This window comes from Octodon degus, unplaced genomic scaffold, assembly GCF_000260255.1.
Source record: "Octodon degus isolate 3935 unplaced genomic scaffold, OctDeg1.0 scaffold00017, whole genome shotgun sequence".
NCBI lineage: Eukaryota > Metazoa > Chordata > Mammalia > Rodentia > Octodontidae > Octodon > Octodon degus.
In genome coordinates this window covers 16,096,493-16,118,632 of record NW_004524593.1, presented here as the reverse complement: position 1 = coordinate 16,118,632, position 22,140 = coordinate 16,096,493, and the positions used below count along the sequence as shown (strand labels likewise).

General features: G+C 52.4%; 1 protein-coding gene across 2 annotated transcripts in view; it reads right to left on the bottom strand.

Annotated features, from left to right (window-relative positions):
* The window catches only part of Smyd2 (SET and MYND domain containing 2), a 47,118-nt gene that overhangs the window by 5,666 nt on the left and 19,312 nt on the right, over positions 1–22,140 (bottom strand). For both annotated transcript variants that reach the window (XM_023710246.1, XM_004626868.2), the window contains exons 2-7: positions 18,709–18,772; positions 11,752–11,862; positions 9,302–9,362; positions 8,531–8,655; positions 4,166–4,233; positions 778–880 (exon numbers count right to left, since the gene is read on the bottom strand). In XM_023710246.1, coding sequence (XP_023566014.1) covers positions 778–880; positions 4,166–4,233; positions 8,531–8,655; positions 9,302–9,362; positions 11,752–11,862; positions 18,709–18,772 — 532 coding nt within the window. The remainder of the gene's footprint in view (positions 1–777; positions 881–4,165; positions 4,234–8,530; positions 8,656–9,301; positions 9,363–11,751; positions 11,863–18,708; positions 18,773–22,140) is intronic.

Here is a 22,140-nt window from a genome sequence, read left to right as displayed (position 1 = left end):
TCTGGTCCCTGTGGTTGAAGTACCCAGGCTTTCCCTGGCTCCTGTGGGCTCCCTGGCACTGCCCCATCAGTCAGGATCTTGGGGAGATGCCGACAGTCTGCCCCTAGGAGACACCCTCCTCTTGGTGGCCCTTCACAGGAATGGAAAGGTCAACCTCAGTATCAGGCTTTGGGCCACAGTTCAGCCAGGGACTAGTTATCACACTGCAGAGAAATTGGCTAGAGATTCCTTCAGGAGGTCACAGTGAAGAAGGGAAGGAGAGACGGGTGGCACCGGGGGTCACTGCAGCCCTACGTGAAGGGGTTTGGGGGGCTCCTGCTGTACACTGCTTGTGCTTCCCCTAGCACAGCGTACATGTGGCCGTCTCGATGACCTCCTGGAAGGGGCCACGAAATGCACCCGTGTCACCCGGAGCGGTGGCCTTCAGCTACTGTGGGAGGCCTGATCGTTCTCCTGCAGCAATGCTGTGGGTGTGCGGGGGTCTGCTGACAGCAGGACACTGACTCCAGGCGTTCGCAGCGTCCATCTGGTCCTTTGGACAGCCTCCTTTTTCTTGAAATCTCTGCTACTCACAGAATTTGAATTTATACTTTCCTGCTGCCTCTTGACTGAAGGAGGAGACGGCAGAAGCCCCGGGGTGGGACACCGAGCCCGGGCCACTTGTCTGAATGCTGAGCCCTGCAAGCGCAGGACACCTCCAGCTGAGTCAAAGCTCCCCACAGCATGGCACGGGCCAGAGCGCTAGCCGTGCTGCTGGAGCCCAGGCGGCGCACTCACCTCTTCCCCCGGGTGGATCTCCTGCACCGCACGCACTTCTGCCAGCGTCCCCTTGTAGGTCACAATGACATTGGGGCAACAGCTATGATTCATCAGAGCAACGCTGTCAAACAGAAGAAAACCCAGCTCCATCGATGGCGTGGGCACTTGCAGGTGGCTGTTTAGCCACCCAGGCACTGAACCGAATCTTTGGAAGCCAATCCAAAACCAATCTCCTTCCCTTCCTCCCCCCTCCAGCTCTGACTAGTCTGGGATGGTTCTATATGCATTTATAATGTTTTACACCCTAAGCTTTTTTTAAAAGTTATTTATTATTTGGTTCAGGGCCTCACTATGCAGCCAAACTCATACTGATCCTCTTATTTTCAGTCTCCTCAATGCTGGGACTACAGGTGTGCACCACTGTGCCCAGTCCGGTGGCCGGCAGGGAGTGGGGCCCACATGGCAGGCAGCACCAGGGATCAACCCCAGGACTTTGTGCTTGCCGGGCCTAAGACCACTGAGCTAGCTCCCCAGCCCCACCTCATAACTGTATTAAAACATGAAGCCGACAACTCAAAGCAATGATGGGCAAGCAGAAAACAAAAGGCATGACAATAAAAACATCAGGTAGGTGTCAGAGCTGTCCCTTCGCGGCAGGCGCAGGACGCAGGACCCAGCACCCACAGCCCTCAGTGCGCCCTCCCCATGGCCAGGACAGACGCTCGTCCTCCGCGGCCGCTTTTCGTCTAAGTGGATCATTTCTCGGTGTCTTCCTCAGATGTGGAGAGGCGCCAGCTGCCAAGTGTGCGAGGGCCTGTGATCCCCCCGGAGCCCCAGAGAAGCCCATTTGAGTCTCTCCGCACCTCAATTTCCTCATCTGGAAAATTGGGACATTTCTGCTCCTGCTGCTCACTGTCTGCTTTTCGGGGACAGCAAGGAGACAGAGGTTCGCCTGTGCGAGGGGCTTTGAGCTTTCTGATTATATCAAGGTCAAAGTTCTGAGAACAGAAATTTCTAAACGACACGGAGAACGTGCTTGATCTCTGAGAATGCTGCCTTTGAAATCACAATGCCAATATGATTTCAGCCCAAGGGGATTTTTCCCCCAATTAAAAATGCCTGGAAACTGGGGCTCACTCACGCTCCTGTGGGCATGCACACCTGAGGGTCACGGCTCTGAGGGCCAGCGCCACCTCCTGGCCCTTCAGAGGCTGAAACCTCTCTGGCTCACCCCAAGGATATGCAAGAAAAGGGGCTGCGAAGATGGGGAGGACGCCTTCTAGCCCACAGGTCTGTATGAAGTCTTGGGCAGCCCTGTGCCCCAGAGAGCCTAGCAGCGAGCCCCAGATGGGGTGTGGTCCGTGAGGGAGACACTCCTGCCCACCTGGCTTCCTGACCTCAGTGGACAGGAGATCAGGGGCCTTTGACCAACGAATGCCCTGGAAGGCCCATCCTACTGAAAAGTGGGTTTCTGCAAGTCTTGCAGAGGGTGGTTAATTCTCAGCCCTGATGCACTCCTGGCTAGGCGAGGAGGGCCAGGATCGTGCTACAGCCAGGCACAGGCACCTAAGGCAGCTCGTGCCTGCGGGGTGGTGGGGTCCCCCAGCAATGGTGGCTACCAACTCTTCTACTCTTGGGCTTTTTTGTGTGTGTGCAACTGGGGGTTGAATTCAGGCCCTTGCACTTGCCAGGGAAGCGCTTATTCTACTAAGCCATTTCCCCGGCTCCTTGGGCTTTCTTTAAAGAGCTGAAAGCAGAGAAACCGTGAAGCACACTTCAGCACCCTAGCTGTCTACACAAGCCTTCTCCACAGGCACCTCACACATTCTCCTGCCTCTGCTAAGTGCTCAAGGCTGAGAGCTCAACTCCCCAGCACGCTTTACAGGGACACTGCCTTGGACACACGCAGGCTCACACTGCTATCCTGCACCGGTCTGGCCTCAGGGACGCTAACGGGAGTAAACTTTCCTCTGCTTCTGGGAAGCCTACAAGGCTGCTTCCAAGCCATGTAACGGGGTGGATTCTCCTCCTTCTGCCCTGTATGATGCACACAGCCTGGCAGTGTGCGCACGTGCACACACACACACACACACACACACACACACCTCAGGAGTGTGCTCATGTTAGAGGTTTCCGCCACAAAACCCCAGAAACCTTGAAGGATGGGCATCCCCTTCCTGGGCATTAACTCCTGGCTGGGGACACAGAAGCCCGGGAAATGCACCATCTCAGAAACACATCCCCCCAGAGACCAAGTCTGGGGAGCCACTACTATCAGAGCCATCCCCCCCCCAAAAAAAACAGTCTCCATGGTGTGTGCTAACTTGTAGGCTTTTCTCTGGAGCAGGGCAAATAATTTTTATATAGTGAAAAAACTTTAAACACTTTTAGGGTCTCTCCCTCAGCAGTCTTGTTCTCTTAAAAATAATACCCATGGGCTGGAGAGATTGCTCAGTGGTCTGAGCACCTGCCTGGCAAGCACAAGGACAGGGTTTGATCCCTGGTACCGCATGCCATGCTAGCCCTGCCTAGGGCATGCGGAGCCAGGCACTGAGACCGGGCGTGGTGGTGAGCACCTGTAATCCCAGTGCTGGGGAGGCTTAAAACAGGAGGATCAGTGTGAGTCCAAGCTGCACGGTGAGACCCTGTATTAAACACATAAAAACTAAAAATAATAATAGTACCCTCAAAAAAAATACCTTCACTGCATAAATGCTCTGTAAACTGGGGTGGTGGTGGGGGGACCTTCCATTCCACAACTGCAATTGAGTAGCTTTTTGCACAGTTTCTACATGTTCCTAAAGTAGTGAGAAAAATAGTCCAGGTCTTCCAAATGTTTCCATAGCTCACTAACTTAGCATAGTCACCCACCAAGCTCTGCTTCTTTTTTTTTTTTTTCAGTACCGGGGATTAAACTCAGGACCCTGCACCTGCCAGGCAAGCACTTATTCTACTGAGCTATCTCCCTGGCCCTATATTGGTATTTTTAAAAAAAAAAAAAGAAGACAAATTCACACATCTTCCCTACAAGATTGTGATCTTCAGGGTTAGCGCTCAGTTTAGCACAAGCAGCCCTAAGATTTCCAGAACTACCGACACGCAGAAAGCAAAGCCCACAGCAGGGTACAGGCTGCTCCTTCTGCGCATGCTACAAAATCTTCTTTAATAACAGCTCTCCGCCTAGCAGGATTTAACAAGCAACTCTTTACTTAACTACTACCTTTGGATCTTAAATGTAGGGGAAATATTTTGAAATGTGGCAGATTAAAAAGCTGTCTTAATTCACTTGGAGTTAAATGCCTGCCACATGCCGTTAGGTGGGTTATGTAAAACTCAAAAAAAAAAAAAAAATCAAATTAGTGTTAAACAAGTACAAAGAAAAGAAACGAAGTCAAACTCAACCTACTCAGGAAATATCGCTGATCCCAAATGGGAAAGTTCTTCATCTTCAATGGTGAAGCCATTACAGTTAACCTGCAGGGATCGGACAGAGAGAGAGAGAGAAAGGCTTCAGGTCCCCTCTGGGGAGAGATCATTTCTTTAATTGTGACCTTTAACAAGTTAACTAGGAAGATGTTCTGGTTTAGTGGTTTCAAAACCTTTTCTTTTGCCCATGATGTCCTTTGTTCAAACAAAATTTCCTCATCAGTCCGATCAAAGGCTGAATCCCCTCCTTGGGTAGCGCCCCACACAGAGGCCTGAGGACCCCCGGACTGCGGGGTGCACATCTGAGTAGGGCCCGGGAGGCCAGGGGTCAGGTACTTGGAGTCCAACTCCAATCATGACGCAGCTCCCCATGTGATGGGAGCCTGTCACCAGGTCCTTTGCCTCAACAAAGGAGCCAATGAATCCCATGCCCACTGCAGAGGGCGGCCAGCAACTCAGAAAACCCTCATTCAGCTCACCTAATTGCTGGCCCCCCTCCAAGGGGCTGAGGGACCAAGAGCCCAGGCCGAAGAACTGAGTCTTTCATGTCTCAGCCATTTTCTCATCCTTTCAAAGAAACGCTACATTAGGAAATGCCCAGGTGGCTGTCACATTCTGGGGATGGAAGGCAGAGGGAGCAGGTGGAAGATAAGGACAATGCCAGCTTCTGCATTCCAACACGGTCCCTTCACAGGCACTGACCGAGAGGTGCATGGCGCGGGTCACTGTGCCCAGCAAGAGACCTCTCCTGGGAGACGCTGCACCTAACATCACAGCCGGATACTAATGATGTGCCCTGCTCTCTCCCACACCTGAGATAGCACAACTGGCATCCGGTGGGCCCTGGGAAACAAGCATCTGATGAACACTTACCAGGCCAGATGCTATAACGAACAAGCTCATCAACCCACAGTGGACCCCAGCCTTACCGTTAACTGTCCATCCTACCGCTGGGAAAAATGAGGCCAGGAGGCAGTGAAGTGTCCTGCACAAGGACAAGCGAAAACTGCAGAACAGGAGCCACAATTCCCATGGACCTTCTGACAGCAAACCCTGGCTTCTTCACGCAGAACCTCATTTTTTCCTAAAAGTGCTTGTGTCTACTAAATATTAATGGGGCAATTTTACCCAAAGGACACTGGCAAGGAGGATGCAGGACCTTGGGACCCACTGAACTAGGAGCTACAGAAGATTTTACGTGTACTATTTATAACAGGAGGATAGCACAACAATACCCGGCCTTTGAGATGCACAAGGGTTGGGTATTTCTGAGAAGACTCAGCAAACTACTTTTTGTGCCAACTTCTAGTACCCTGAGCATTTCTGGCACTGGGATCTTAACCAATGGCCAGCAGCCAACATTAGGTGGGAGTACATTTGGATTTTAATTCATGCAGCAAAACCGAGGACAGTATGAATTGTGTGTCCTCACCTTAGTGGCCCAGTATGAAATGCCCCATACACAATCTCACACCGGACACCAATGTGCCTTAGCCATCTCTGGAACCCACAAGGACAAGTATTTGCAGAACGAATGAATGACTTTAGCAACAAATGCCAAGAGCAATCAGGGCAGACAGGATGCCCTGGGTGCTGGGCACTTGCTCCTCGGCCTCTGAGATCCCCTCTGTGGGAGCCCCTGGACCCGTTCTGATGCTGGAATGCTTCAGGCTTGGGCCCACTCCAACCTGCGGCCTCTCTGTGGCCTCCCTCACATGCAAAGGCTGTTCCCTTCTGGATGTTTGCCCTCCCCCCTCAGTTGTCCTTGGTGAAGAAAAGCAAGCTTGCGTGTTAAGGACGATGCGTGGGCCACAGTTATTTTTTTTTTTTTCTTTCAAGCCAACTCAGGCGTGAAAGCATGCTGAAAGCTCTTCTCATAATGAGCATTTAGGTAGAGGGAGCTGCACACCAAAAATAACTCCCCCCACGCTCAAACTCGGTAATCCAGATGGACCTAGGCGCAGTGTGTGGAGCACGGTGGCCTCTGGCTGCCACTGCTGCTGGTGGTGGTCGTGGCCTCTGTGGATCAGGAAGGCAAGAAGGGCTCAGGCTGAGAGGCCGAACCCAGGGCAAGAGGGGAGGGAGCCCACTTTTCCTCTGTTTGGAATACTGAATCCCTTTGCAAATTTACATTAAAAAGTGATGTGCAGGTAGGTGCATGTCCATGTACACTTGTGTATTTTTCTCTTGAGCACGAAAATGAGCTCAATTTTCTAAGTGAGTCCAAACTTCAAAGACTGGCTCACATCCACCACAGACGCCCAGGTGCTTGGGTGACCTGCGTCTTGAATTTTGTTGTGGAAACAGGTACCTTCCACCACACCGACGCGGAGAAGTCCTCTCAGTGCGTGTGACCATGGCACAGGAAAGGCATCATTTTTTCATACCTGAAGAGAAGGTACTCTTGCCAGGGGCTGTGGTGCACACCCGTAATCCCAGCTACTTCAGGGGCTGAGGCAGGAGGACTGCGAGTTCCAGACCAGCCTGGGGAACCCAAGAAGAGCTTGTCTCAAAAAAATACAAGAAGGGCTGAAGATGTAGCTCCACAGTAGAGTGACTGTTTAGCATGTATAGGGCCCTGAGTTCAGTCCCCAGCAAAGAAGAAAAAGAGAAGAAAGGAAGAGGGGAGGAGGAATAAGTAGAGGAGGATGGGAGGAGGAGGAAGAAGAGAGGAGGAAAAAGAAAAAAAAAAACATATTCACTGTTCATGTCTCTTAGAAAAAAATAAACCATGGACTCAGTTTCTTAAAAAAAAAAAAAAAAAAAAAAATTAAAAGAATTGGCTCTTCAGCTTTGCTGTGTGACCGAAAAGTACAGGTCCAGGACAACACGAAACCCACAAAGGTTTTCCGTGACCCCCTGCCGGCAGCCCTTACATGGCTGGCGTGCATCCTCTTAAACATGCAGGCTATGACCCGGCTCTCTCAACTGTCACATGGGGACCTCTCGCACCATGCGTGAGCAATTTTTCCGTGTGTATAATTTTTAAACGTGCACTTCTACCTGATTCCTCTAGTATTTTTTAAAAAAAGTTAGACACTGTTACTGGTAGAAAAACAAACAAACAAACAAAAAAAACCCACACACAGTGAAAGCAAGTAATTTCCACAATTTAGAAGAAACCATCTGCAAATATTCGCGCAGGTGTGTATGTTTTTGTAGAACACACTTTTCTCCATCCCGATTTTACACCTACTCACCATGTCGGGCCCCAACATCTGCACGCAGTCTTTGAAAGTGAAGCGTGCAGAACCTCACTTATCAAACGCCTACTGCTGGCCAGGTACAATATTTCGTTCCCCACCACCCCCACCTCCTCCCTTCCAAAAGAACCCTATAATAACAACACGCATGTGAATCTCTGTCCCTGATCTGTGTGTCTTTCCCAGGCACAGATTCCTGGAAACAGAATCGGTGGTCTGGGGCTCTAAGTGACGCACACTCTGTCCTCAGCCAGAACCGCGCAAGGCCGTGCACGCGCCTGACGCTGACAGTTCCAGCAGGGCAGCTGCTGGGATGCTCACAGATCCGCTCGTGTCCTCGCTCTTGGGCAAGTCACCTCCACCCAGGCGCCCAGCATGGAGCAAGAAAGGCCTGGAGAGAAACCAAGCCAAGCCAGGGAGCAGAGCCCTGACCGGTGCCCTGGCCTCGGCCCTCCAGATGGCCCGCATCTGGTCTGCCAGTCACCTCTGAGTTTTTCTTTTGTAGAAAGATCTCTAAGTTTTCACTCTCTCTGATTTTGTTTTTATTTTATTTTATTTTATTTTATTTTTATCTTTTATTCATTTGGTATAGTGTCTCACTACACAGCTGGGACTTGTAGTGACCCTTCTGTCTCAGCCTCCCTCCCCCAAGTTGGGATTACAGGCATGTGCTACCAATCCTGGTTTCACTCTCTCTGACTTTAGAAACCATTAACCTCTTGAGAATGTCCTGAGGCCCCTGCACCCACGGGCTTCTCTCCGTACCCTGCATGCTTCAGAAGGGACCTCTTTCTGAGAAACTTGACACAGGGTCATTTTCTGTCAGAGGAGGTTTCAGAGAGGACAACTAAGACCCAACACAGGGACTGAAGTGGCCTTTTCTCCATGGAGAGCTCAATGTGCGCTAGGGCGCGGGCTGAGCTCCATGAATGCTTCCTGCTGCCTTCATGACAGTCCTGGGTGCTAGTATCTGGAGGATCTGATCTCCCTGGGTCACCCAGCAAGGCTGTGACCGCACAGGCCCAGTGGGCTCAGGGCCCGTGGCCAGGGGGCGCCTTCACCCCATTCCCACTAGGTGACAGGCGCGGGGGAAAGGTGGGCAGGCGGTAACAACACGCTGCCAGGGACACTGCTCGGCTCACCTGGGCAAAGAGGACCACTAGGCTGTCGTGGTCGGGGAACTCGAGGTGCTTGGAGTAGAACTGGTGGAGCGTGGCAATGTCGCTCTGAATCAAATCCTTCTTCTCATTGTCCAGCTTGTCCAGATCTGCGGACACACGGGCACGACTCACCTGGGGAATCCCGGTCACCAGCTGTGTCCTTTCCTTACTCTAAGTGGGATGGAGTGCGGGAAGGGGGCTGCTACATCTGCCCCTAGAGAACACTGTCCCCACTGCTCAGGCTCACAGACACACCTTGGGGGAAGCGGGTCTGTTGTTTCTTCCTCTCTCCCTCTGTCCACCAAAGGTCACTCGGGATGTGACCTTTCTACCAAGTCCTGGCACCGAGGGCGGAAACAAGGGGTGGTCACTGGCCACCATCCACTGTCCGCTGGAGGGCCCCTGTGGGCCTTGGGATCTGTGTCAGTCCAAAGGTCCAAATTAGTGCCTTTCGCTAAGCACATCAGCTGTGCCCAGGACCACAATTCCACAAAGATCCAGAAATATTCAGCATGCTTGGGAACCCCACACTTGTGCTCCCCTAATTATCCCCTAATGAACACGTCAACTGGGAGGCAGGGCACAGCGTTTTTCAGAACAGCATGCCAGTCAGCACAAAACTAATAATTAAAAAGCCACCATCCCTAACATCCCTAAGAAGAAAATGGACTACCCTTTCCTTACCCCGTCTGTCTCACCCACATGAAATCTGTGGCTAAAAGAAACCTCTTGGCCCATCACACAAGGACTCACGTGATTCAAATTCCTTCACGGCTAACAGTTTCTCGGAAGGTGTTCTCTCTGGGTGGATTTTCTGGTAATTGGGGAAGAAGTCACACAGAGAGCGATGTGAACAACCCGTGTGGGAAGTCGTGCTTTCACCTTAACATCAACAGGAAGAAAAGGCAACGGCTATCAAGGAAGTAAGGCAGCTGCCCAAGGAGCACACCGTGCAAGCTCTGGGCATTATCTGCCCCACGTCCACATCCAAAGGGCTCCTTTCAAAGCTTTGTGCTGAGCCCACTGCCTTTCTGACACTGTGAGACTACCACGCATGCACTAGGCTCACAAATGCTTGTTACCGAAAGAACAGGGCCAGAAAACAACTTTTTAGGGTCCTTACTTAAAAGGCCCGGGTCTACAGACGAACCATCCTATTTATTATTTCACCTTCTAAAAAGGAACAAAATCCAACCCCCCATCCATTTTCCACTTTCTTTAAGCATAGGCTAAAATGATCTCAAATTCTGTGTTTCAAAAAGAACACTTTTGGTTGTATCTGTGAGCCTGGATTCACTTGAATCGCGTTGCGGCTTTGTTCTAGACGCCCCGAGAGGAGCTGACAATAGTAAACCCGCCAGCTTTGAGAACATGAATAAACTTGGTGTTGACAAGAGTTCAAAGGCAGAGCTCCGGAGCTGCCCGGGGCCTGGCTTTGTAATCTGGCTATTCAATTTGGGGATACAGGTGGCCTCACTGGGTGTGCTCACCTCCGTAGTTAACATGTTAAGCTTCCCCTTGGTAGTTTGGTAGCCCATCTCCCCTAATCCTTTGCAAGCTACTGGAATATAAATGGACTGGGTTTTTAATCATCGAGCCCTACAGAGATGAAAAGACTGTCAGGTAACTTTTCATTTCATAGACTATTAGTAGTAGTAGTAATTATAATAAAGCTTGAATGAGCCGAGTGTGAACGCCTAACAGCATTCAAGGCTGCCCTCCTGGTGGCAAAACATTTCCACAGTTCTTTCTGGGAGCAGCATCTTCCATTCACAGGATGCGCTTTGGCTAGGACTAGGAAGTCCTCTTGTCCAGGAAAGAAAGTGTCCAGCCTCTTCTGAAAGCTTCACAGCACCCCACAAATGCTACCAAGGAGACAGGAGAGACCCGGAGGGTAGGACGCCCCACGCACAGACACAATGGGTGGTCACACGGACGCGACACCCCTCACGCACTGATTCCTGTGGGCTTTTTCTACATAGCCCTTTCCTCAGCCCAACTGCTCTGTATAAATGGGAAGAAAACTTCCTAAGGATGCAGAAGATAGCCTCGCCCAGGGAAAAGCAGTTGGGGCTTTTGGTTGTACTACGCGGAGACCCTCCAGGGGCTGTCACTGTTTTGAGCTGGCAGCCAGCTGCTCCTGCTGCATCTGACCCAACTGAGAGGCTACGAAGAGTGCAGAAATGTTCTGCTTCTCCTCAGAGCCCAGCGTCTTGACTCGGGTGGACGGACACCTGCTGCTCCTCAGTCACGTCTGGCTGAGGCTTACAAGGAAAGGACAAATGGAGGCGGGAGGGAAGGAACGGGGTGAGAGCTCTGCTTTAAAAGAGCCGTGCTGCAGCCGCCCATCTCCCTACAAACTCGGACAGTGGGTCTCGCAGCCACGCCCTGGGCAGTGACGGCGAAGCTTTTAGACACGAGTGAGTGCCCGAACTGCAGCCCCAAAGCCATGTACGTATCACCAAGTGCCCACACTGCCACCCAACCTGAACACTGAGGTTTTCTTTCAGGAAAAGCAGCTGTTATCCAAAGCTCAGCTGCTGAGGCGACTTGGCCTGTGTGTGACAGAGAGGGCTCTGTGTGCCTACTGTGACACTTGTGTCATAGGTCCACTACCGCTGTCCTAGGGCAGCTTCCTGTTCTGTGGTCTCTGGAAGTCCGAGCATCAGACATCAGAAGGGCCAAAGAAAGGGGCAAGGAGTCTCAGGCCTGCACCACCTCTGTGATCATCTGTCGTGCAGGCGGCAGCTGTTTCTTTCCTTCCCTCTTCCCCTGCACTCTTGCCTCAGTTCCCCCTTTCCCACTCTCTCTCTGTTCCTTACCCCAGAAGTACCTGGTTCTTCCTTCCAATATTTTGTCTGTTCCAGAACCAGCAAAAAAGCACGGCAGAGCAGAATAACACCCGGGACAGGCGGACACCACGTGCTCTCTCTCAGTGTCACAAAGGACAGAGGGAAAAGCCTGACCCTAAAGCAGCGCAGAATGTCATGGCCATGGCTGCAGGTCAGCCCGGGCTTAGCAACGTCCTCAGCACCCAGTGCAGGCCTCAGGCCAGTTGTTGCTGGGAGCATTTTTCCCACAATGTGCACAGGGCTGGGACAGGAACTGTGGCACAAGACACCCTCACCAGAGGTCAGATACTCATTTTTCTGTAACTTAAGAAAAAATAAATGGAACGCCCTTAAGCATGATCCCCCGCTCACCTGTTTGGCCAGAATCCTTGCTGTGAGCCTCACAGTCTCTGAAGGGTTCCAGTTTTCCCCAAAGACAACCATGGGGGAGCACTCCAGCTTGTGCATGTGCCAATCCTCTTTCTGGGAAGGTTTTTAAAAATCATCAGAACACAGACACAGGCAGAAGAATAAAATACGATAAGGCAGCACGCAACAGGCCCCTGAGCTGCAGCGAGGTGAAGTGCATTTCCTTCTGGAAAACACAAAGGTGCTCAGAAAAGCTGGAGGCAAGCTCACGACCTCCATGCAGCTCTGTCCCAGGTCACCCTGCGAGACAGCTCGCCCAGCACCGCTGGTCCCCCGTCTCCCCCCATGTGCCAAGTGCTGGTCTGCACGTGGGCGCAGGAGGGTGAGTGGCCTGGGGTGGAGCCACCGCATGGCTCTGTGCCCTACGGCTCTGCACTGGCTCTCTCTGCCACGGACTCACAGCCGCAAGCTCCCTTTTACCGGTGCTTTTGTATAATAAGCACAAACCAGGGCTTTGCAAGGGCCCTGGAAGTCAGGGAGGGCAGCTGCCGGGGACGGGCAGAAACAGAGTTCTCCGGTTCACATGATTACAAAGAACCGTTTCCTCCCAACCCGGGTCTCGATGCCAGGCCGTGCTCTATTCCTGCAGCGTGGAGCTGCAGCTCCCGGGAAAGGGACAGCAGCAAAGAGGCCACTGTGAGGCTCTGAAGTGCTCTGAGGACCAGGGATTAAATGTGATGACAGGGCTGGTGACAGCTTCAGGGTGAGATGACCCAGAATGGATGTGGCGGCTGGGCAGCCACTGCTGACTGTCACTGAAGCCAGTCTGGACGTGGCTTCGAGGAGCAGGCTCTGCGGGGAGGAGAAGGGGCCAGAGAAGGAGGCAGGGAGGGGGTGCAGAGGGCCAGGGGCTGGGCTGGGTGCTACGTGGTCACTGGGGCCCACATCTGCGTGTGGACAGAGCCCTCAGACACCCCGGCATAAAGGACCCAGGCGCTGTGCCTATCGCCCTGCCCTCCCATGCTCAGAAAGGGGCCTGGGCAAGCTCAGATGTCAGGCCAGATCCCGGGGCCACCCTGACCACCAGGGTCACAGCCCTAAATTCAGTTCTGTGGCAATCCCTCATCTCTGTGCTCTGAACACTCAGTGCTCAGCGCCCCCGCCCTCCCCTGCCACCCGACCTCTGCACCTGCTGCAGCTCTGAGGTCCTTCAAGACTGGAAGCCTCAGACTACATGTGGGAGGGTGGCCAGAGGGAGCTGCTCAACCCAACTTGGGCCCTGCAGCTCATAAGGACAAAGGCCAGGTCTCAAAGAAGACAGGGGCATGCACACAGGGGACAGGGCCTCTCTTCTGCAACCTTGTTCTCCCCACACCCTCCCGAGGCTCCTGTCCTGTGCACCCTGCCACAGACAGACCTCTCCCTGCCCTGGCTGTTTCTCGGCCTCACTTCACCTGAAACGCTGCCGACCTGGCTGCCTTTTGGGCCAGCAGACACCAACCCTAACCCCAGCCCACCCCTGAAACCAAAGAACTGAGTGTGCTTTGCCCACAGACACAAGCAAGGCCATGTGCCTGTGCTGGCACTTTGGGCACACAGTGGTCAGGACATGGAGCTGCCCTGGCCCCACCCGGTCTGCAGGAGGGAGGACTCAGCACCACTTAAGGATTCAGTGTGGGATCCGGCACAGCCCAGGGCTCCAGGTCTGTGCCAAGGAGCTCCACAGAGTTAAATAACACCGTGCCAAATATAACTGGGAGCATGGAGGGAAAGAGATGACAGCAATCCCCAGGGGAGCGGGGACCTGTTTTTAGATAAAGTCTCCAAAGCAAGCTCACGAAGGAGGCGCCGAGCTGGTGACAGGTGGCTGCACTCCCTGCCTAACCGCAGAGGCAGAGTCCAAGGCAGGAACCAAGGAGATCTCGGGGTCCCTGAGAGCAACAGGGACCATAGGCTGGGACAGGGAAACCAAGGACACCCTGCAGGGCACAGGCCCACCAGGGCACAGTGGAAGAGCTCTGGCCCTTCTGGGCTTCTCTATGCTGCTGATTTTCTGAACTATGGTGGTGGGTACTTTGGGGTTTGCCCACGTGGGTGAACTTCTAGAAAAGCTAAATGATTCAATTTACTAACCCATTCGTCCATGTACTCACTACTGATCTGATGACTCTGACATTAATGTTAATAGAAATAGCACCCACCCCCATCCTCAGAGGGGGACTCTAAGCCTCAAATGCCCAAGGAGGGGGCAAGGGGCCAGGGAGCTGGCTCCACTGTCCTGGGGCCTGGAGACCTCAGTCTCCTCCTTCTCTGCAGCTGCGTGATGTCAAACCGGCCTCTCAACTCCCAGCACCGTCTCCCTGGCTGTGAATAACGCGATCCCTGCCTTACTTAACAGGTCTTGACCTCTGAGTCTGTGATTTTACACCTTCCAGCAGTGCTAATCAGACTCCCTGCCCCCCGTGGGGGATCTGCCCCTGCGTAACACAGAGGTCCTCGCGAGGACCCCACAAGGCAACCCAAGAGATGCACTCAGAATCGGGGCCATCTCAACAAACACTGGTGGCAGTTCACCTTCAGGCTCGTTGTCACCCCACAAGCTCTGCCCCAACTCAATAGGCAGGGCCAGCGATGAAGTCTTGGACCTCACGCTGCTTATGCCAAGTCAGAACAGCTGGGAGAGGTGCACCTTAGAGCTGGATACAGCCCCACGCACGCCGCTGAACACAGAGCCGGACAAAGGCAGACTCGCAAGGTTTCACCAAGGGAGGTGTCGCCTAATAATAATGCCTTACTTTCAAAAACTGAAAACCATGAGAGACCCAGATTAAAGTAAGAATGACAGAGATGGACCACCATGGCACTGTTCCTTTTCAATTCTTAAAAAAGCAAAGGAAACATGAGGGCAGCAAGGCATGCCTGTAATTCCAGCACCGACTGGGGAGGCTGAGGCAGGAGGATCACTGGGCACTCAAGCGTAGCCTTGGGGAACACAGTGAGTTCTAGGGTAACCTGAAGTGCAAAGCAGGAACTGAACCAACAAAAGAAAAAAGAAAAAGAATAAAGGAGGGGAAGGGACAGTTAGTGTGGTTCTGAGCATTGTTTTCTTGCGCTCTGGAAGGAGCCCAGAGTACAAGCAGGCGCTGCAGACTTCGCCCACTCAGCTCCACGCCAGCCACTCTGAGCGCATGCTGATAACCCTCTTCCACCGTCGAGACAGTCTACAGGTGCAAGAGGACCAGGCAGAAGCAACCTGCCCTAGTTCTGCCCAGAAGAAATTATGAAGAATTACACTGGGCAAAACTGGGGAGGGGGGGGGACTAGGTTCACCAGATGAAGAAGAAATTTTACTAATGAACTCAGGGTTTTCAAATATCAGCAGCTTTGCTGAAACTCTTCATGGCCATAAACATATTTCTTCCAAAAAAAGAATGAGAAAAGAAGGAAAAATGGAAATTAAGCTTTTGTAGATAAGGAGGACAAGAGGGGTGGAAGGGAAGGGAGAGATGGGGGGAAAACCCAACCCAGATACATCATGTACAGGAGCAAATTCCCTGTGATGCACGTGGTCATTGTATGCAACTGAAACGCACCAACGACTTTAATTTTTAAAAAAAGAAAGCTAAAAAATATTTTTTCTAAAATATTTTTTTTCTAAAATTACTATTTTTCTTTAAATTTCAAACTACTACTACTCCTGCAATCTGTATAAAATTCCACGTGAACGAGGATCCACTTTCGAGGAAAGTCGCACACTGACATGGGCACAGAGGCCCCTGGAGGTAGGCATGGACCAGGGTGCTGCTCACGGCTCTCCCTCATGGCTAGGACGCTCCTCACACTGTCTCCGTTTGCTCTGCATTTTTAGAGTTTTCTTACAGAATGCAGACACAAAAAAGCTAAGCAACAAAACCTATGTGTAGCATTTTTTTTTATACCAAGGAGCAAACGACCCTTCCTTCTGGGATCAGGCAATTGCTGCATGAACCCCTTTCCTATCCTTGGCACTGGGCACCTAGCTGTCACCCTCATGGGACTTGCAGGACAAGCCCAGTCCACTGTGGGCGGGCAGGTGTTATGTCTCCCAGATTTCTGTTCTCTGCCTCCAGAGGAAGAACGGCAAGGAGCAGGAGGGGGCTGCTCATCTGACAGGAGGGGGACATTTATAGGGACTCGTGCTTTGCTTTGTCTTCCCAGTAAAACCGAGGTGCTGGACTCAGTGGTCCACATCTCTTCCTGTGCTGACGTTTAACATTTAGAAAATAAATCAACAAAAGAGTGGGTGGGCTGTCGAGAAGCTGAGCGGACTAAGCCTGCTTAGGCAAGTGCAGGCTGGACTGGGGTTCGATCCTGGCACCACATGCTGCGCCGCCCCCATTCCCAGGCATGCTGAGTTGGCCACACGGTAATCCCAGCACTGGGGGAGGCTGAGACAGGAGGATCACTATGAGTTCAAGCTGCATAGTGAGACCCGGTACCCTATACATTAAATTTAAAAAAAAAAAAAGAGTGGGAAAGCTTCCCAGGCTCCTTCCTATAAGTTGGGTTAGGGACACAGAACATTCAACCAGGGCTCAGCGTAGGAACCAGTCCTTCTGCCAATCGACCTACATGAGGGGAGGCTTACCCAGCACGGAACAGCCGTGCCCCAAGCTCCGCTTATTTTCCAATGATAATAAAAATCAAAGGTCTTACATGGGTTTGATTATATACACTAATAAAATATTCTTGGGGCCAGGTAGATGGCTCAGTGGAATAAGCATTTCCCTGGCAAGCGCAAAGGCCTGAATTCAATCCCTTGTTCCGAAAAAAAAATATCTCTGAATAATAATAATAATAATAATAATAATAATAATAATAGTAATAAAAAGCCTACAATGTTCCCACATCTTTGGTCAACATCCTCACAGGTACTTTTTTAAATCTCCATCAAGATGTGCCTCTTCTTTCAAGCACACTTACCCAAACCAAATTGTTTCTCTATGTTTAAAGCTAAGAAATACATACAAATGGTTTTACCATACAGTAACCACCCTACATAAAAACATCCCCAAATGACTCTGGTGGAGGTGCTGCGGAACGGTGGAATGAAGTCTGAGGGGTGAGCATGCTTAGCTTTCTGGGCATGTTTATAAAAGTAAATATAACTCGCTAAAACACACAGGCTGCAAAATGACAAGCCGAACTCGAAAGGCTCCTCGGTCTCTTCTCTATTTCCTCCTGCTCCCTTTTCATGCCTCATCAATTAGAATCTTTCCTCTGGTTCCGTCCTGCTGAGTCAGGGCAAGCAGGAGGAGAGGAACCTAAGGGGACATGAGAGCGGAGCAGGAGAGCACCAGGCCCAGAGCCTGCAGGAGACCCCCAAGATACCCAGCTCCCTGGCGGGGGACCTCGGGAAGGGTCAGCTTCTGTGTGGGCCAGCTCTCCTGGGCCCTCCTCTCCTGGTCCCGGCCTCTGGAGCACACTGCTACAGGGTGGGGAAAGCCTTGTCCTGTCACAATTGATCTCTTTCAGGTCAAACCCAGCTGCAGGAAGAAAGGCCTCAGGGGCTGTGGCACTGACTCCTCCCAGGAGGGACTCAGCCCGCTGGAGATTACGAGAAGCAGAGAAAAGCAGTGCCGCTCCTCCAGCTCCGGGACCTTCCCCCAGGACCCCGTGGGCAGAGGGCAATCTCTCCATCCCGGTGCCCGACCAGAAACCGTACAACCTCCATCCTGGGCTCCTTGCTACACAAGGCCTCATGGCACAGTGACAACCCATACGAACTATTTTCGGGGAGAATATTCGGAAAGTCACCGCATTTGCTGTGCCCCAACAGACAGGCACTCTGGCACACACACAGCCCGGGGGGTTGCTTATGTGAGTCTCCAAGAGAGGGCTCCCCTCACTACAAGTTCACACATGACGCCTCCCAGGCTGCAAAGCTGGAAGACGGGGTCCTGGGCAGCTGTAACAGACACCTCCAAATTCCAGCTTGGCCCACGCAGGACTATTCATCCCAGTGCTGCTCCTGGCAGAGGCCACCCACACAGAGGCCCGCTGTCACATGGCGCACACTGTGCTAAGAGCTCTACCTCAAGACCTTTCAGGGGCCAACAGTCTAGGGCGGTGGCAAGGGAAAGCTAAAATCCAGGGCAGAGAGGTGGGGCTGCAGGTGAGTGGGGCAGGCGGTCCCAGGTACAGGAAGCGATGACAGCCGTGGAGACAATCCTCCAACAGCACCAGCAAGCCCAGGTATAGCAATATACTCTCTTTCAGGAAATACGCTGGGGAGGGCACAGAGATCAAATAAGAAGCTTAGGAATTCCCACTGCACATTAGTACGTGAAATGCAGTACAGGGAGGAAATAGCAAAAATTACAATGTATATAGTAGTAAAAAAGTAACCAACGAGCCCGCTCCCCTATTCTGACCACGGAATGTGTTCTGTGTAAAGTACCCCTCAGTAATCTGTGCACCTCGCAGTTTGGGAAACACCATTCATCCTCAGAAGGCCCTGAGGCGCCCCTACACCTGTGCCTCCACCCCATCCCGGATGTTTCAACCCCTGCCTGGTTGCTGGGGGGCGCTGGCCTGGTTCAGGCTGGGGGCCTCCTCTGGCTCCTCAGGGCTGGGCCAGGCACTTAGGCTGCACGAGAGCTGGCCTCACACAGCCCAGGGCTGGGGGGCAGCCTTGGGAGGGATTTCCATGTGCCTCCTCCACGTGTCCCACCTAGTGGGCCGCCTCGGGCACCCGTGGCCTTGGCCAGCACCTGCCCGCCCTCCACCCCGGCTTTCCTGCTGCTTCTGCTGCGGGCCTTACTTCTGTCCTGCCCGGCCCCACTCTGACCACCTGCCCTGGCCGCCCGCTGTGCTGTGGGGTGTGCACACAGCAGTCTCCGGCTGCAGGAGGGAGCCGTGGAACACGGGACAAGGACAAGGAGGAAAGCGGGCCCTCCCTGCCGGCTGCCCCGCACCTACCTGACACTCCACATTGCAGTAAAATGCCTGCTTGCATCTTCCACATTTCGACAATCCTTCTTTCCTTAAAAACAGAAAGGGCACTGTAGTGGGGAGAGGCACAGACCCGCGACGCGACGCCCGGACCATGCACAGGACATAGGCCGTCCGGCCGCAAGGCAGAGTGGCGACTGCCCTCACCTTCCTCTCCCTGCACCTCCCCAAGGGAGGCTCTGCCCAGCCCCAGCCCCCACAGAGGGAGATGGCGAGCACGCACTAACATCACCGAGCTGTCACCCTCGGGGCACGGTCCACAGCCAGGAGGGACGCACACCTGACGCAGATACCCTGGCCTGGGACCCCACAGCCTCCACAGTGCCCTGGGCTCCTATTCAGCAGTCCTGGGAAGGTCAAATTTCCACCTGATTTTTATGCACTGACATAAATGAAACCACATGGCAGCTACTGGAATAAACAAAACCACGACGTCACCCACCCTGGTCGCAAAAGCAGCCAGCTGGCAGAGCTGTGTTCTCTGAGGATGAACCCAAAGTGGGGATCCTCCCGTCCCTTCCGAGCCAGGACACCACGGCTGGTCACTGCCAGATTCTCTCCCTGCCACCCAAAGGACAAGTGTTGCTTCCCAACCTCAGGCTCTGGTGTGTGTGGTACGTGACACAAGTCACAGCCCTTTCCAAATCACGAAGCCACTGACTTACATCACCTAGGACAGAACTGCGCTGCCTCGTGCAGCGTGGCGCTGATGCCTGGGGTCCCATCCTGCCAGCAGAGGGAGAGGCAGGCACCAGCAGGGACATGCTCCATGCTGCAGGGGGTCTGGTCCCGCAGCCAAGTCAGCCTGGGGCACCTGTGCCTACTCCGGAGCAGCCCAGCACAGTTCTGCAGGGGCTGCCGCTGCGGGACACAGATGTGGGGACCTTCTCGCTGCAGAGTCCTCCCAGGCTGCTGCCAGCAAGCGGCAGTCACCACACTCCTCCCACAAGCCACCGAGAATGTGATCCCAAGATGCTGCCCTGGCAGCTTCTGTGACAGCGCTCGGATTCCACGGTGCAGACCAAAGACAGTGTAGGAGGAAAGCACATGTTGGTGGAGGCTGCGCATCTCGGTGGTTCACACAGGAACCGGCGGACGGGGCAGAGTGAATTTGCCAGCCTGAATACGCAAGCTGTCATGGAGGGGAGCCCACCCCTGCCCCTGCGATCTGCAACGTAAAAGAGACAAGGCGTGGTGTGGCCACCCTCTCCCATCTCACATTGAAGTGACCTGGATCACAAGGTGCCCCCGAATCACTGTGCGTGGTGATGCTCGGTGCGTGCAAGGGATGTGGACTGGGGACAAACATGAGAGCCAGACAGGAAAGCGAGACCCACTGGGCAGAGAGCTCCGGAGCATGCTCTGAAAGAAATTCGTCAGAAGTGGACGTTGGAGGGAGGGGCCATCCTATAAAACGTCAGACTCATACAGTCCTTCTGAAAATCACTTCTGTTTTTGCATGTGGGATGAAAAGAGACCTCTGAGAACCAAACAGAGCTGTTACCCTTCCTGTCAACCCACTATCTCTGTCAGCCGCCCAAAAAACGACAAAGAATTTGGTAAGATTTCAAGGGCTGATCAACTATGTAACCCCCAAACACAGGCTGCCGAAGAGCCCCTGCTCCGAGATGAGCCCCCTAAGGAAAGGATCAGGGAAGGATCACATCTTAGAACGTATTTATTAGCTTTGCAACATACAAAAAAAGCCAGGAGCTCGCAGGTGTCCCTGCTCAGTAGGCGACAGTGAAGTCCTTCAGGACCGATGGCTTCTTTTCCACCTCAGTGTAACAAACCAGGGACAGAAAAAGCAACTGGGGCTCAGGACAAGAGGAAAGAACTCTGGTGGGATGTCTTCAAGATGACCAAAGGCCAGCCTCGCCCGACCCTGAGCCCCAGGCACCACTGAGGACAGGAGGAGGAGGCTGACTTCCTGCGCTGGCCACGTGGCAGGAGCGTCTTCTATTATCTTTCAAGGTGGTTTTCAGGACGATAAATACTTTGACCAAACCTCAATTAATTTTTTTCTTTTTTGAGATAAGGGTTTTGCCGTGTACTTCCGGCTACCCTTGAACTCGCCATGTCGCCCTGGGCAGGTCTCAAACTCACAGCCATCCTCTCGCCTCAGGCTCCTGAGCGCTGGGATTACAGCCATGCCCCGCCATGCCCCACCATGCCCGGCTTCAGTTCTTTCAGACATTTCACAGCGTGGCATGGGAAGAATGTGGAAAGGGTTTCTCTCCCTCCTGAAGCGAAGGGACCATCTCCCAGAAAGGCATCTGTGTGATTCTTGAGATTATAAACTGAATGAGTCACTTTTTTCTCGAAATACTTTTTTTTTGGAAGAACCGTTTTAGACAAAAGTGGTTATTTAAATTTCAGTCTTTGGCAGATATATTATTAAAAAGAATGAAGCAAGCCCGTCACCTCCTGTAAAAGTGTTTGCTGCCAATGATACAATCTGAGCTCTCAAGCAAAAATTAGAATTCTGGAAAACACACAGCTGCCCCGAGCGCGACAGCTTCTCGACACAGCGCTTCTCAGAGGTGCCTGGTGGGACTATTAACCACGGTGACTTTTAAATACGGTTTGATGAACTGAGGCAACTTTTGGAAGATGTGCGCCACTCAGAGATCCATATTTTTTCAAAAGACTGACTACAATGGTTTTAGTCCCAGACAGGGCTAAATGTCATTGAAAAGGCAAGTACACCAGTGGATTTTAATAAACTAGCATGTAAACAAAGTCACCAAATGACTTCAAAATGATACAGGGAGAAAAACTGGTCTCGGGTGGGGTGACCTCCAAATGACACAGGGCTCTGGACCTGACATGCACGAGTTCGTGTTCTCTAAAACCGAAGAATGAATTTTAGGAACAAACGGAGGTTATGAGCAGAATATATTTATTGAGGGAAAGAAAGCTCCGGTCCCAAGAGAGGGACAAGAGGGGGGACCGAGCGGGTAGTTCCCCCCGGAAGTTGTCTCTTGCAGGGACTTTTATAGAGGAAAACCATGTGGTGAGGCGGGTTTAAGGTGGTGGAGAAGACACCGGAACTCGCTTAGTTGGGCCTGAGGTGGGACAAAACCATGGTCAACCAATGAGATTACAAGCACCATTGCTCAGGTAAAATGGATTAAATCCAGTATCAAAAGGGAAAGCAAGTCACGTAGCAAGCGGGCACGAATACGGAACAGGGTCTCTTCCTGTTGGGGGTTGGGCTGTGACTCATTTGGGCTCTTTCAAGTTGATTGATACTATTTAGAATATCAGTCCCTAATGCCCATCCCTAGGGAAGTATGTAGCTGTGCTTCCTCTTTTGTCTTGGTCTTGAGGTCTGTCCCATATGGGAGTGTCTGTCTCTTCCAAGTTGCAAAGTCACCTTGTCTTCCATCTTGTCTC